At 40.8% G+C, this 16929-nt stretch overlaps 1 protein-coding gene across 2 annotated transcripts in view; it reads left to right on the top strand.

Annotated features, from left to right (window-relative positions):
• Positions 1–16929, top strand: part of sox5 (SRY-box transcription factor 5) — an 84094-nt gene that overhangs the window by 41142 nt on the left and 26023 nt on the right. The window contains exons 5-7 of one of the 2 annotated variants that reach the window (XM_079262951.1): positions 5445–5617; positions 7562–7630; positions 16638–16761. In XM_079262951.1, the coding sequence (XP_079119077.1) occupies positions 5445–5617; positions 7562–7630; positions 16638–16761 (366 nt within the window). Of the gene's footprint in view, positions 1–5444; positions 5618–7561; positions 7631–16634; positions 16762–16929 lie in introns of both variants that reach the window. The other variant, XM_079262950.1, reaches the window with a different exon arrangement.

Below are 16929 nucleotides of genomic sequence, written 5' to 3'. Positions count from 1 at the left end.
GAGCCTCTGTGGACGTTTGAGGTAAGGCCCTTACCCCACATTCTGCTCCCCAAGTGATGCAACATGACAGTTCACTAAGAAATCGGTTGGTGGGTAAAATGCAGAGAGAAAAGAGAGGATTAATTATGGAAAAAAAAAAACAAAAACAAATTAATTGTAAAAATCCACAAGACAAAATTTCTCAACAGGTGTCAAAGCTGACTGATTCGTACGACTACAACGAAACCTTTTCTAAGGTTCAATAACTTCCAAAAGTGCTCGTTGATCACTGGCTGTTGTTAACATACTGATAGCTTTGATTAGGTGGAGGTAAAATTGTCAGGTTTTTCTCCCATTTTCAAACCTTGCTGAGTTAATGTCCTGCAGATTTCTTTAGTATCTCTCATTCATAGTAAGCAGTCCAATGCTGTTCACTATGATTTACTATGACTTTGACATTTCAATATTAGTCAAGAGTTTAAGAGGTTAAAGAGGACCTTAAGTAAACTGACTGGGAGAGCTGATGGCAAATTAACTAAGCCGCACACTTCTTCCAGTGTATTTGACCAACATGTCAAAAGTTAATGACATCTCTGCAAGTCCAACAGCTTCGTGTTAATCTCAGTTTTATTCGCTCATTCTGCTCTATCAATATCGGCCCTTCTTAGCATCAGAGTGTCAGACAGACAGGGTAGAACTGAGGGCAGGAAGTTACAGAAATGGCAACTACAGCACAGTCATGAGAATATATGTACATGTAGCACAATAGACAACCAGAAAGCAAGGAGAAAAAGATGAAAGAAGCTGAGAAAGGTAGAGGAAAAGCAGCTGTTTTTTCCCCCCTGTGACTCCAGGGCAAAGCCGTTGTTCTCTTCCAATAATTGAGCTCCATTAGGAAGCAAAGCAATATGTAATCAAAGAGTCTGGTGAATCGGCATGGCCATCGAGAGGAGAGCTCCATTGATCAAACCCCCTTTTCCCAGCTCCCTACCGCGCTGACATTTCTGCGGAAGGGCGTCCTGCTTGGCGCGCCACACACCAACAGCTGGGGAGCAATATATGTGTGCAAGTTCATGCCTGTTGAGCGCATGTGTGTTTCTTCGTGCTTACATAACAATGTGTGTCTGTTAGTGAATATGCAGGAAGTGTGCAGCAGCTTGCTTCAATAGCATCAGTGTGTAGGTGTTTGTGCACACTGTTCTCACACTGTCAGCGCATCCCTCAATGTTTTTTTTCCCCCCATCGAATTCCATTGAAGAGCTTTTTGCAGGAAACAAAGTGCTTCTGAGTCACCGCCGCCTGCTCCGTTGGGCTTATTGAGAAGAACATTGGTAAAAGGCCCCATGTGGTTCACATAGCAAAGCACATACACTCACAATTATGGAAGTGTAGTACGAGAATAAATATACCCATAGTATAGTGTCATTAAGATCAAATTTAATGTCCAGTAGACAGTAAAGGGGACAAGAAAACTCATTTTTACATCCTGTGTGACCTTTTCTTGTGTACTGCATGATAATCAGCTAGATTTATAATGTTTACACAAGGGGACTGTTTAAATCCAGTAACAATTTTTAAACTTTAAACTGAAAAATAATCTAAAATGCCATTCATGAAATGTTTGGTATATCTTTTTTTCTTCATGATACAATTTTATTTTGAATGGAGTTGTGTAAACAACAGCTCAGGTCACATATTTTTTATTTTTTTTATTCTCCAGTACAGGCATACACACTAGTAGGTCTTTACGTAAAGTTTAAATGTTTCCTAAAATTTCCAACTGCGTGTAACTAAAGTCTTCTTAAAAATAAGAAAAAAAACATTCCAACTAGCACATGCAAAACATAGCAATTATATTCTGATTCAGGCCAGAATAGAAATATCTATATTCTATTTATTTGTTTTCTACTTCACGTAATTAATTACACACAAATACAGCTTAATTCTCCATAATTCTTCTCTGTATTCACATATTTTTCAGTTTCTTTAAACATACGATGAAATAAGGTTGTATTTGTGAGTGAAGAGTAAGCTGAGGCCTTCCCCTGACTTCCCTATCAAAAGGCATTTCAACACTTATCCTCTGATAAAATCCAGATTTTAAAACCACCGCATCATCCAACAAGACTAATGTCCACATAACTTGAACACAGCATCTGTGCTGTGATTTCGGCTATTTTAACATGTACAATGATCACCGACAGAGAACGCTGGAAGTGACAGAACATCTTGAATGTTTTCTCAAACAGTCCACAGCCTTGTAATGCAGCACAAGGACAACGCTGCACATGTTCAAGTAGCTCACAGGCGCTGCTGCCACCGATGGAGCAGATTGATCATAGACAGAGATGTACTTTCCGCATGAAAGACCAGTACTGGACATGTTTGTTCTGAAATTTGCCGCTATTTAAGGGGAGCATAAAAAGGAGGCTAAATTCAGCAGTAAAATCATCAAGGTGGGAAAAGTAAAGGGCATGATGGTATTGATTTGCAATCCGCGTGCAGTGCCAGTGGTGATAATGTAACTAATCATTACAGAGGCGAGCAACTCTGCTGCTTTAAAAAAAAGTTGATTCTGAAGTGAAACAATTGACAATTCCCTTCCTGAACAAGTTAGAGCATTATGAAGATCATATAATCATAGTAGGTGAAAGAAGTAAAGCAAAAGTTCTTTTCTGTGGCTACAAATTATGCAGCCAAACAAATCATGCTGAGTTACAGAAAGAACCAAGTTACTACAAACCATGCAAGTAGGAAGTACTTCAATTTTTAATTCTGTTAGCTTAATAAAGACTTGACTAGGTTAACTAATTAGCGTATTTGCTGCAATTGCGTTTTCGTGACTGTGAATAAACTTCTTTACATTCAACCTACATTCCACGCTGCTTGTCTGCCGAATCTTCTCTCCTTCCGTTCACTTTCAAATGTTCCCTCAATATCTTTCATCCTTTTCCCTGGTCCTTTTTTTCTCTCTTTCCTTAGCCATCTCACACCCCCCCCCCCCCCCCCTTCCCTGCCAAGGAGGAGTTATCAGTGCAGCGCAGGTCATTAATTAGCTGTATGAACACAGTGACAAGTATTACATTGTTACAAATTGGTTAATTACGTTGTACGTGAGTGTGTGTGTGTTTGTATAAGCAAGAGAAAAAAGAAAAAAAAAAAGAAGGAAAAAGTTTGCCTTGGTTGTAGGGTGTGCAGGTGAGCACAAGCCACTGTAATCTGCCTAAGGAGGAATGTGTGTAAAGCAGTGGAGGAAACCAGTTATCGATCCACCTGCCTGCCTCGCAGCAGCTGAGGAAACAAGCAGACACAGGCTGATTTATGGGGCGACCGCAGAAATTCTGAAAGTCAGAATGAAAGGAGAAAATAGGTGCAAGACAGGGCACCTCATGAGTGTCCAAATCACACTTCTGTTAGCAATTTTTCCTTCCAACAGAAAGTCCAGTTAGCTGATGAAAGACCCATAGAGAGGGTTGAAGTGGAGGGGCAGAATAAAGAGGTATTCGTTTTATCACCTGAAAGTACCACATGCACGCGTTTAGGCCAAAAGCCTCTACTTATACTGTGTTTGCATTTGTGCATGTGTGGGGATCTGTGTGAGGGGAGGTTAAACCCAACAAAAAGCTCCACAAAAAAGGACTCCTTTGATCCATCATTTCACCTTTGCAAACCCCCTCTTGGCCTTCTTTTTGCCCCTTTCCTTCAACCCCCCCCTCACTCCTCATTTGAACAGTCTAACGTTTTTAACACAAGGCTCTTTCTTGTCTTGGTCAGCTTTGGCTATACAGACACACACACACACACACACACACACACACACACACACACACACACACACACAGGGGAGCACACACACTTGCTCTGGTTTTACAAAGGTGGGTCTGTGAGTTAGGACAGCGGCATGTTTATTTTTCCAGCGGCCAGTGCTCCCGACAGTTGCCTTTATTGTTCATTGTTGGCGGATGGATGGAGTGCGGGGGGAAGTTAAGGAGGAGGAGGCATGGGGGTGCCGATGGGCGGGTGAGTGCTACCAACAGGGAGGACAAATGGATGGGTTCTCACCTTCCCAAGCGGTCAAAGGACAGGTCAGCAGCCGTGGCTTCTAGCCTTTGCTCACCCCTTATCTCTTTTTTTTTTTCATTGAGTTTTTGTTTCTCTTTCTTTTCTCCCCACTTTCCCTCTCTTCCTCCATATTTTCTCCCTTTCTCTTCCTCATCTGGTTTGACTGGCGCAGGAATGTGGCCCTGTTGAAGGTAGCAGCTGAGGAACAATGGGGGATTGTGCTATTCCACACACACACACACACACATTCAACAAAGGCATGTAGGCAAACATCAGTACATATGACCAGACATGAGCGCACACACTCGTGCTGATTGGGCCTCACTGTGCCTCCCTCTAACTACATCCTGTTGAATGATTTAGGCCTTGTGTGGAAGTGTGTATATGTGTGTGTGCGTGTGTGTGTGTAATGGAGCTGGTATGTCAGGATCTAAGAAGTCAAAGGTCAGGCCATGCTAAATGTGAGCAGGAGGTTGGCTGACTGCAGAGTAAACACAGACCAGACACACTCTCCTCCTCTCTTTTGCCCCCCCCAAACCCCCACACTCTTTCTAACAAGCAAAATCACCAAAAATACAGCTTGATAGCTTCAGATCAGTCTCCAACTGTCCTCATAATTCAGTGCAAAATCAAATACATTCTGATTTTACTTCCAGTTTTTGTGAGAAATGTAAATTTCCAAACCTGGCTGAGGATTGGTTTTGTTTGTGAAATGTATGAATCTGGCTCGCGTTTCACATTTGCTTTTCTGCTGCTCTCTGCCACAATTTGCCTGTTTACAAATATTTCCTCAGCGAGATTTATTTTCCTTATTTCAATAAGGCAATAGAGGCAATGATGGATGGGACTTGATTAATTGATATTGGCCCTCTTGGCCATGGGGGACAAGTCAACATCTGGTTTTACAGCTACGCAGCACACAAACGCACTTCATCCAAGCGCATCTTCCGCCAACAAGACCCCTCCTATCGTTCAAAGCCTCTAACCAGTCGTATATTAAGCCAACCACCAAGCAAAGGATGGCTTTGCTCAGCTTTATTGTTGGTTTCTCTCCCTCATGCCTGCGACCTTTGACTTTACCCCCACAATGCTTCCTGGCCAGCTGCATTCACATCATTTTAGAGTGCATCATTTCTATAAAGCTCGGGTTGAAGTGAGATTTCAAATTTAACTTAAAATTTATGTAAATATCAGAAGTGCAATATTTAAGCTCAAGTGCAAGTCCATTTCTAGCATTCAAAGCAGGCAACAGAGGTTGACATTTTTTTTTTTTTTTTCCTTTTGTAGGGAAGCAGTCTCATAATGTAACCTTGCGTCTTGCTCTCTTCTTCAAAGTGTTACCATGTCACCTTTGACCTTTGTCCCCCCTCACTCTTTTTTTTTTTTTTTTTTTTGCCTTTTAGGTACCCCAGACAGCCTGGCGGAAAAAGAGCGCCAGCTCATGGGCATGATTGGCCAGTTGAGCAGCCTGAGGGAGCAGCTCCTGGCGGCCCACGAGGAGCAGAAGAAGCTGGCTGCCTCGCAGATGGAGAAGCAGAGGCAGCAGATGGAGCTGGCCAAGCAGCAGCAGGACCAGGTAAAGGAGCACACTGCATGTGAAGGGCCTCATTTGGAGACTGCTGTTCACACATATTCCTATTCTGGCAAAATACCATTTCGAAAAGTCATTTAGATCAGATTTACAGCTAAAAATATGTAAGAAAAATGTTCACAATTGCGTATATCACTTAAGGATTAGCACTTGTCAATAGTTATGGAAGATTTGTGTAATTTTAATCACTGTTATAAATTTAAAACAATCTACACACGTGTCACAAATATGAAAATTTATTAAGCTAGGTCAGTATAAATCAACTAAAGCACACAATTTATGACAGAATCTGACATTATTTACCTTTTCTGTTATGCCATTGTGCAGATACATAAACGAAATAAATAAAAAGAAACACAAAAAAACACTGGAAATGGATACTAGAAAAGAAAGAACCAGTGGATTCTACCCATAATGCAAATCAATTTATCTAAGGATGCAGATCTTCCTTTTCTTGACTTTTGCATATATTTTTATTTTGCACTTGGATATGTTCACCCAGGATGTGAGCACATTGAGCTCCTTGTCATAAATAGCCCCACTATTTTAGTTTAGTTCTTATGTTTGTCATAAGAGATGTGCTTGAAAAGCAACAAATCCATTTTTTTTGTCTTTTGCACCCTATTTTTTTACACACACAAACAAATCTAATCAAGTGTTCAGGCAGCGGATTGAACACAAAGACGCCACACAGGAATCAGCTGAGGGTATGTTGTGATGGAGGGGATGTAGCCAGGCATACACACACTTACTCTTACACACACACACACACACACACACACACACACACTCCAAGCTCCCAGGCGAGAGTCTGCCAGGTATTTGCATAGAGAAGGGTTTCCCTTTTTTGTTGTGCTTTTTAGCTTCTGGGGAGCAATGGTTTACAAAGACACACACAGAATTATAGCTGTAAGGATAAATTACCTATAACAAACACAATACATGACAGTGCCCTCAGCTGCATCCCACAGCAGTGCGCAGAGAATGTGTGTGACAGAGAGAGAATGTGCCATTTGTGAATACTGGAGTCTTCGCAAAAGTTACATTTTCGTCATGTACAGTTGTCCTCATATGTATTCATACCCATCTGTTAAAGAAAGACAAAAACAGCTAAATAAACTGAATTTGACTGAATTTTTTATTTTTTTTTTAAATGAAAATCATTACATTATTTTCTAATTCTGGTTCAATAGATTGGAAAAAAAAAAATAAAAGCAAGCAAATACGATACAATAATATATGTTACATCACTCAAACTAATTTTTTGTTGAACAATCCTTTCATGTTTCCATCATGGTCAGGTGTTTTCTGTCCCTCTCAGTCAGACCTCTGCATCTGTTGACAGATATTTTATCCCACTGTTCATCAGAAAAGTGCTCCAAGTTGTCCAGGACAGATTTGTCTGTTGTTGTTTTTTGTTTTTTTTCTTTGACTCAAATCAGTGAAGAAAAAAACAAACAGTGTCTTATTTATCACTAAATGATAATTTAGCAAATTTGTAGTTATTGCTTAATTTTTAATCTCCAGTTATTTGAATAACTTTTGTAAATTCAAGCTTTTCTTTAATAAAAGGGTATGAATACATTTAAGCATGACTGGAAGTGGAGTTATTTCAGACTGAATTAGATTAAATGAGTCCAAGATAAAAGTTTAACGTAAAAACTGTACTTTCCATCCCAAAAGAAAAATCAAAGACACTTTTTTTATCCTGTAAAATCGGTCCAGTAAATGTGTCAGTGTAATGCTGCTGAGTCCAGATGAGGCAAGCTCTTTAATATTTCATAGCAGGGCATCGACCCTCTGTCGTGCAACTGGGGCTGCAGAGACCTGCAGATGTGTCGCATCTCCCACAGGTCCTGCATACACACCACAACTGCACGCACACGAGTACTGTATATACAATCTAAAAATGTGTTGCTCTGTCCTCAGATTGCCCGGCAACAGCAGCAGCTTCTGCAGCAGCAACATAAAATCAACCTCCTGCAGCAGCAAATCCAGGTGAGGCCTGCTTGTACTTGTGTGTCCAAGGGAGTGCATGTATGTCTTGTTGGGCTTGTACCCGGCCCACAAAGGCAGCTTTGTAAATGTGATTGGTGGAGCTTTTTCTTAGCACTTTCATCAGCGTCCAGGGTTTGAATCAACGCAGACTCCTAATAGCAGTCCCTACTCCCCAACACACAGACACACACACGCACACAAATAGTGTACACGACTTGTGTAATCACAATCGGTCAGTCAGCTTTCATGAATTAGATGGAATATTTTGACAAAAATAAATGTTTTAAGCCTTTACTATAAAAAGTCAAAGTTTGCACATCATGCTGTTGTTTTACACTCTTTTTTTTATTATTTGTCTGTTATGAATTTGGTGAGTAAATTCATCAAAATATACAAAAAGTCAACTTGGTTATAAGAAATGTGGACACACATCCAAGGCAAGCAGTATTGATATGGGGTCCAACTTCACTCGACTTGAAACAATCAGTTAGTTAAAATCTGAGTGAGCTCATAAAAGAGAAATTTGTCTTCTGCTTTATCTACTTCAAAATCACAAGCACCTGCACAATAGTGAGCAAAAGTCTTGAAACCAGAAAAGTGGGGCTGATGCTGCAAACATTAATCGAAGTATGTAAAACAAAGACAAGGTTTGTACAATTGGAAAACAGTTAAAGAATTGCTCAAGACCACTTTGAAAGATTAGAAGTAATATTGACTCCTTGGGGCACAAAATATGTAAAAATATAGGATTGTTCCCCACTTTTGCACAATACAATAGACTGAGCATCTAAAGAAGCCAGACATGTGATACACACAGGTGTACGTTGGATATCACATTAGTGACTAGAGCAAATACATTTGGCACATTCAGCTTTTTTGTATCCTCTCTTTAGAAGTGGATGCATTATTTTTCATTATTGTCATCTGACATCCAGGTGGAACTTCCTTAACCAGCAAATCACCAGAAATGCAAACTTAATTTAATTTTAATTTTTTTTTCGGTACATCTTTGTTATGATTAAATCTCCTCATGAGGAATGTAAAAGTGAACTTTAAATAGACTAAAAAGTAAAATGGAATTGCAAAGTAATTCAACTAAACAAACTCCCTTTGAATGTGAATCTTTGTCTCAAAGCTTGAGAAAATGGGTGGTTATGTATGTGACATGTAAAAATGGAGGTATTGTACTTTTGAGTGCTACACTGAAGCCTCTATTTTGGTCCAGGTGGCTTGGAACGAATAGCCCAGGCCTTTGTAAAGGCAGATGACACTGAATTTTAAGCTGAGAAAGCCGGGCTTTGTACCATAAAGAGATACCCTGTCCAAGAAAGAACACACACACACACAGACACATTCTCCTTCCCCCAAGAGTTTAACTATACACAGTTTGCGTGATAAGAGACCTTGTGATAGCTTGTGTGTTTGTCAGTGTTCGTCCATGATTCTGGGCAAAGCAGCTGTGTTTATTTGCTTTGTGCAAGTTAAATTCTGCATTGTTCATGTTTTGTCCCTTTGACAAAAAAAAGACAAGGGCGTGCATGTTTGTTTCTTAGGGTTTCTCTGTGCCTTCTTGATGCGTTCGTTTCTTCACATGTGTGTGTATGAGTGCGGGTTTGCTGCAGCTGTGTGTGTTAAGCTATAAACACGTCCGCTCATGATTCACTCCCTCACGACCCCGCCGAGACAAAGCTCTCTTTTCCCATGACTTTGCAACCTTTTCCCAAACAAGCGTCTCTCCATTGAACAGTCCCAACAATAGTTTCTCACAAGCAGGGGCAGCTGTAGGCAGCCTCGTTAAGGGAGGGATGCAATCAACTGGGATTCATCACAGGAGCTCAAAACACACACACTTTACCATGTATATATAGTGCACATCAGAATACACATGCATGCTGACATACAAAATATACAGCTTCATTCACTCGTGCGCAAGTATCGCGAGCAGACACAAAGTGCGCTGTACACTCGCCTGGTGATCAAACACACACTCATCATCAAAGACTTGGTCGAGAAATACACTGCTTAATCATTCATGAAGAGATTGTCCGCACAATCCCACAATACAATGGCCTGCCAGAGCGAGGGCACCAGGTTCAGTGTGTTGGGGTGCGTGTGTGTGTGAGTGTGTGTGTTTTTTTGTGTCTGTATGATAAGCCCCTTGTGATTGCATTTCCCCCTAACGAGGCTGAGTTCAGCTGTCCCTCCATGTGCATGTACGCGCGTGTGTGTGTGTGTGTGTGTGTGTGTGTGTGTGTGTGTGCGCACGTCTCGTCCTTGGCTTTGTTAGGCTCAAACCCCCAAAGGCCTGTGAAGAATGCTTTCAACCGTCCACTTGGAAGAGGTGATGAAATTAAACGAATAATCAAGCTCATGAAAAAGAGAGAAGAGTGACACACATCCTTCATGAAAAGAGGACAAATTATTTATTGTCCCCGTATTCGGTTTCCGATTTTTTCTCATTCTGAGACGCAAATCAAGCCAGCAATGTTAGAGCCCACTCTTCAGGCCAACGGCACTTGCTAATCGTGCTGTGCACCAAAGTTCATTTAAAGACACGGGCAAAACACACATGCACAAGTTAATGACACACAGTATGAACAGCACACACAGATGTTTAGAAGTCGCAGACTTGTTGTAATCCTGCTCATGGTCTACCTGAGATGATCCATGGTGAAACTTTCTTGTTTCACTTTTCTAAATCTTCCAACTCTGTCTAAACCACTTGATCTAATTTTTTTTTACATCCTGAATTTAAATTTGACCTTTATCATCACGAAACTTCAGTCTAACCTGAAACTTAAATGTTGACCTTAAAATACCCTAAAACCCCAAAACGCCTTATATAAGATCAAATCTTTGACTTTTACTTGACTAAACTCATCCATGTGGGTATAAGGATAAATTACCTTGAGTTTACAAATCCTCACACATAACAAAGGGTATAACTTACTCTCACTAGAATTTCTCAACAAGAACATGTGTGGACATAAGCACACACACACTTAGACATACATACATACATACATACACACACACACACACCACATACATATATATATATACATACATATATATATATATATATATATATATATATATATACATACATATATATATATATATAGACATATACATACACACACACACACATTTATATAGATCTATCTTCACACATAAAAACACCCCCCCTGCCAGGGGCCTTCTTGTTAGGCTTGAAGGTGTGTGCACATTTTCACCAAGTTGCCTTTACTTTCCCTCTTGTCTTGTCTCATTCTAATTAAACGACTTGTCTCTGAGGCTCCCCCCGGTGTTGCCGGGGACCACTGTTGCTACCGCGCAGGAAAGCACGACAGGGATGAAAGGAGCTCACCTACCGAGAGGCTCGGGGCTTACCTTGAGAGCAAGCACACATGTTCAGCGAACAGCAACGACACACATACACACAATGTGTATTGAAACAGACGGATGAGGGAATGCAAGTGTGTTCGGCCTAATGAATCAGAACTCACTCAACCAAAACACAAGCACACACTCAAATGTGTGTGTGTACCCCTGTGGCTCCACCTCTGTGTGCTGTCTTTCATCTCATCAAGAATCACTCACGCTATAGGTCAGAGCCAGAAAAGCAGAGAAGACAAAATGCAAGAAAAACATCAGGAAAGCCACTTGATGCTTTGACTAGTTTAAGAGAGACCAGAACCAGCAGTAACAGTGGCTAATAAGCACGCTATTAAGGCTACAATTCAATGGCTGCGCTAACACACACTTGGTCAAGTCCCATTCAAAGCATTTTTTTATATTATTTAGTTTATGTTATCAGGGGACTATGTGAAAAACACACACCTTCAGGGTCCTTTACTTAGGTGCACCTAGTCCACTTGTTTAATGACTTACATTTCACATTGACTGCAATAAAATTTCCTCACAGTACTGAGTACTGAACCACCTTTACTTTGTGTAAATATTACCAGGAAAACACATAAGATAAAAACAAATATAGTATGTCAGGCAAAAGGAGTACAGTTCCAATCAGTTTGATTGTCAGTATTTGGTAAGGCAACCTCGCCAGATCAACTTTCTTGCAATTTCTAAGCAATCTTTAGGATTAGTTCTCCACTCTTCTTGAAGAACTTTCCAAAACCCCTATTTGGATGTTGCCACATTTTGTTCCGTTCTTAGAAAAGTACCCACAACCATGAAAAAATACAAACAGAACTAAATGTGAACAAACTGTGTCTTTGAAACAGACTACTGGTTAAAAAAAAAAAAAAAAAAAAAAAAAAAAAGAAAGAAACTTAAAGATACTATTAAAATGTACTCTAAATTTCAAAGTTACGTACACCACACTTAATATTGCTTCAGGTAATCCTTAGGTCTTTTTTCGGCTTGAAGGACACATATGTCAGTGTTAAATATCTTTGACAGCAAACAAACAAAAAGGCATTTTGTTGAAAAGAAAAACTACTTCAAAAGAAAAATTTTAAAGCATATACACACAAACACACCTTCAGAAAGCCCTAAGAACTATCAGTTAAGACCACTTGACGAATCTGTTTTCTGGTGAAAAAATATCGTTAAACAGGAGGGATGATTTGACACTTTGCACAGTTCTGTCTGTATGAACTGTGGACACACATCCATGTGCACATATTAACCTCAAGCAACCAGCAAGCCTCTTTGAGACCTACTTGCATGGCTTAACACACATACCTGTGTGAGCATCCTAGCCATTACAGTGACACCGTCACCTGAACCCTGCCCCTACATCCACAGCAGACTGGGCTAACAGCCGCTGTCTACAGAAAGTTAATGGAGTAATATTAAATGCCAGCCATATCTGTGCTTCCCTTTCTCTCTCTCTCTGCCCAAATTAATTATTGGTTCTATTGCTTGCACGTCCCCTCTTCAGCAAAAGGTCATCCAGGTCTTGCATTAATTGCCATAGCATATGGTCGCTAACAGATTTTAGCTGTGGGACTCGCACTTTAGCGGGAGCTATTTTTCGCGCGCTCACATGCAAGCCATATTGTGCGGTGCTGGCAGCTATTGTTCGACGCATTAACTTCATAGAGCTAATTACTCCCCAATAATAACTTTACCTTGGAGTTTTTAGCGTGCCGCGTGCCAACCAACCTGTTTCGCACCCCATATGTTAATTAGCGGCCACATCTTCATTATGCCACAGCAACGCTTTAAGTTCAAGCTGTGTTGCCTGGCGCGTGACGAACGCAGCCTCAATTCACTGCCAATTATCCAACTCTTGCTCCCCTCTTCGTCTCCCTCTCTTCTTCATTCTGGTCTGTCTGTTGTTTCTTTCCTGAGAAGTCGCCTCACGAAGGTGAATCGTCAACTTCTTTCCCTCTGTCCTTTTCCACCCAGCGAAATCGCTCAACACAGTCTCACACTTCTTCATACATGTATGTGACTTTTCTCTCTTCCTGCTGCTCTGAGTATCTTTCTTTGTTTTCCGTTCAGTTATCACTGATTAAAGGAATTTTTCAGATGAGTTCTAGTTTTGTTTGCCGCAGGTTTGTCTTTTGGACATGGAGGAGCAGTTTGCAGATAAAAAGCCGAGGCTCTTATTCTCCATGTCAGCAGACTACAGCAGCAGCAGTGTGATGCTTTGTCTGTGTGTATTGTAGGTTTTCATGTTCGCTTTGGGCCTGATGAGAAAGAGAGGCTGAGGAGTGCATTATTCCCCAAAGCTCTCGCTGTTTCAGATGTGTTCTTCCTTTATGTGGGATCTGGAGATTGTCTGATAGATCTGGTCTCACTCTTACTTTCCATCTCTCTGTTCCTCTCTCACTTTTCTTTTCCTTTTGTCAGTTCATCTCTTTGTCTCTTGGTTTCTATTCTCTAATTTCGTATGGAGCTCTCCAGCTTTTTTTTTATTTTTTTTTACTTAGTTTCAAAGTTTACATTATGATCACAAGGCTAACACAGAAAGCTCCAGACTTCCTTTAAGGTAGTGCATTATTGTATATTCATCATGAGGAGAAAAATCAGATGAAGTCATTTTGTAGATGTAAAGGAATGTAAATAAAAAGGAATGCACAGATGAGGAAAATCCTGCTTCACATCCACACCAAACACACAGCATGGTGAGCCGTAGTTTCTCCACATTATATTTAAATTGCTCTGACTTGTGCTTTGTCCTGTGTGAATGGGTTACTTTCAGGAAGACATGTGTCCATGTGAGCATTCAAGGCGAAAGGTGCTGCTCATCAGTTCAGCAGCTGTTGCCCACATTTAAACTCACTTACTTTAATAGCAACATATGGGAGGGGACAATTCTCTATCAGCATTTTACGTTGCATGTTTATTTTCGTGTTCTTTTGTCTGTTTTTCTGCAGTCTGATCATTTTCTCCCATTGTGGAAAACTTATTGTATGCAATTGTTGTATAGGATGATTAATAGGGGTGGGGAAATTGAATCGAAAAATCGGAAATGTTTTTTTTCTTCACAATTTTAAAATAGATTTTTTTGTTAAAAAAAAAAAAAAAACTTTTTTTTTTCCAAATAAATAAAATGAATCCACTATAAAATGTTGGTCATTTTCATTGGTTTTATTGATCTTTTTACTTGTCTTCTTGGGCATTATAGCAGCAGAATGATGATCTGGCTACTGTGTTGTTTTTTCATAACTAAAATTGAGAAAAATTACTGGCAAAAAGAAGTTTTATAAAATAAATTTAAAAAAAATGTTTTTAATTACAATAATTCATCAATATTGAAGAATTTTGAGAATCGCAATTTAAATCGAATCGGCACCCAAAAAAATCGGAATTGAATCGGGACAAAAGCATATTGTCACAGCCCTACTGATTAATGTCTGCCCATTATCTGTCGGCTTTTTGTTATGAGATCAAAAGAGAAAAAAAAAAAAAAAAGAGGGCAAGGAGATGATTTGGATGTCATTACAGGTTTTCTATGATAATTTTATTAGCAAAGACAGAAACAAAGCTATGTACAGACAGTCATTCAGCGTATCCATGCACGGAGTGTTTGTATTTCGGCTACCTAAACTTATCTTCCCCCGCGCCTCTCCTCCCTCCGGTACATTACAGTACTGCTAGCCAGCTCTACTCCAGCATATGTCCAATTAGGCCTGAAAGGCAAAGCAGAACTGTTCTGTCTGTGATTCGTCCCCGTGGGGGTCCTGTCCGAGCACTGCGCTGGAACGCCTCCCCCCTCTGATCGAGCGGCCCAGGCGGCACAACGGTTTATAGTTAACAAAAATAGTGGACTAATTATTGTTTTCGGTTTAAGAGAGGGAGGAGGGGGTGACACAGAGCGCTGCTCCCCTGTGCTGTGATAGTTTGATTACAGTGCTGCCGGCTGCCGCATGCCAACACATAGGAGCAGGAGGAGGCGCGCACACGCGCGCACACACACACACACACACACACACACACACACACACACACTCAGGTATTTACAGTACGCTGTAAAAGCGATGTTAGTACTGAGCGACACCGTCTCAAGCAATAACCACTTAAAGTGCAGAGATATTAGCTGATTGTACTGTGGCACCACCACCACCATCCTTGTGATTGTGCAGCCATTTCCATCATTCCAGATCAATTTCCCACATCAGACAGCTTTTACCTGCCCATTATCCTATTCAGCCATTACATCTCTGGCCTGCTGGCAAAATAAAAAATGACAGGAGAGAGAGAGTTGAGCTGCAAAGAGGGAACAAATTGCTTTGCCTCAAGGAAAGTATAGGTGAGCCACCTGAAGGCCCAAACGGAGCAATAACAGCAGCATTCTGCTAACACAACACGTTATGTTTCGTGCTTTTGTCTTTTTAACAAACTTCATATGGAAATAAAACGGATAAATAAAGAAAAGTAATATGTTAGATAAGTGGTTACACTGCAGGACTCATTTCATTGCAGTACTGTGTAGGCGAGCATTGTTGTATTGCTGCCATCCACCAAGATTTAAAGACAAAACTGACCGCCAATAAAAGCTTCTCTTTCAATTAAATACTTAAAGATGGGATGACGTGTGACAAAGGCTGCTGGGTTCATTAGATAATGCTTGACTTTTGGGATGACAAACAATTTTCCAGAACTCAGCTTGGGCTCCATCGTTGTTTACATAATTGCCATTTCCACATCTTACCACCTCTTATCTGCTCTAGATGAGGTCTCTTCTCCTCTTCCTCCTCCTCCTTTCACCTTTCTCCACTCACTCCTTCACTTCCTCTCTTTACCCGAACTGTCAGTCAGGCCGTCACATGCAAGTCTTCGTGTGTTGTATTTGGCAGAACACAGTTTAGTGCAACCATCTGTCTCCTACTTCTCTCTCTCACTCCCTCTCCTGTCGTCCCTGCCAAAGTCACCCATTGGAGGAGCTTTTTTCTTCTTTCTCTTCGCTGCGTCTCCTTTTTAAATCCTGGAAACCTTATAAAGTCGTATGGCTCTCAGCCGACAGGCATACAGAGAGGCTTGCGTCCGCTTGTTTTTGTGTTAACGTGTGTTTTGGTTAGAGGAAGGTTTGGTGCTGGGAGCAGGTACGCAGCATTACTGTCCAAATAGAAAAGGAAAAGACCAGCTGTTGCTGGAGTTTACTGTACTGTCCTTCTGAGGCACCTTTTCTGTTTGAAAAGACAAGATGTTTCGGAGTTTTGTGTGACTATGGATTAAACACCAGGTGGCCGGTCTATTTGCTGGATCTAAGAACTTTTTAAGAACTAAAACACTGAACTATACAAATTTGAAAGACTTTTGAGGATCGAGACCCTGCTTTATGGTGCATATTAGATCATAAAACAACACAGTATTTTCGATCATTGGGACCATTTCTGTACCATAAGTCCAGAAATTTTGACCAACCACTGGCCCTCATGAGTAACATCATTTAATTTTTTATCATGCTTTTACCAAAAAAGACTTAGATTAACAGATACTAATGTTTGTCCTTTTTTGTTCTCCTGAACATCCTTTTTTTCCCCCTGCTTCCACCCTCCCCCCTCGTTCTCTCCTCCTTTATCAGCAGGTCCAGGGCCAACTCCCCCCACTGATGATTCCTGTCTTTCCTCCTGATCAGCGGACTCTGGCGGCAGCCGCAGCCCAGCAAGGCTTCCTGATGCCTCCTGGCTTCAACTACAAGCCTGGCTGCAGTGAGTGGCATCCACACACACACACACACACACACACACACACACACACACACACACACACACACACACTGTTGAAAAAAGGTGCAACTTTCAGAGTGCATGCAGCTTTAGCTTACAGTGTTTCATATTATCATCCAAGAAAGGTAGAGGCCGAACGTTTTCCCACGT

This window comes from Telmatherina bonti (assembly GCF_933228915.1).
Source record: "Telmatherina bonti genome assembly, chromosome: 23".
In the NCBI taxonomy this organism is placed as follows: Eukaryota; Metazoa; Chordata; class Actinopteri; order Atheriniformes; family Telmatherinidae; genus Telmatherina; species Telmatherina bonti.
This window is presented reverse-complemented; position numbering and strand designations above follow the sequence as displayed.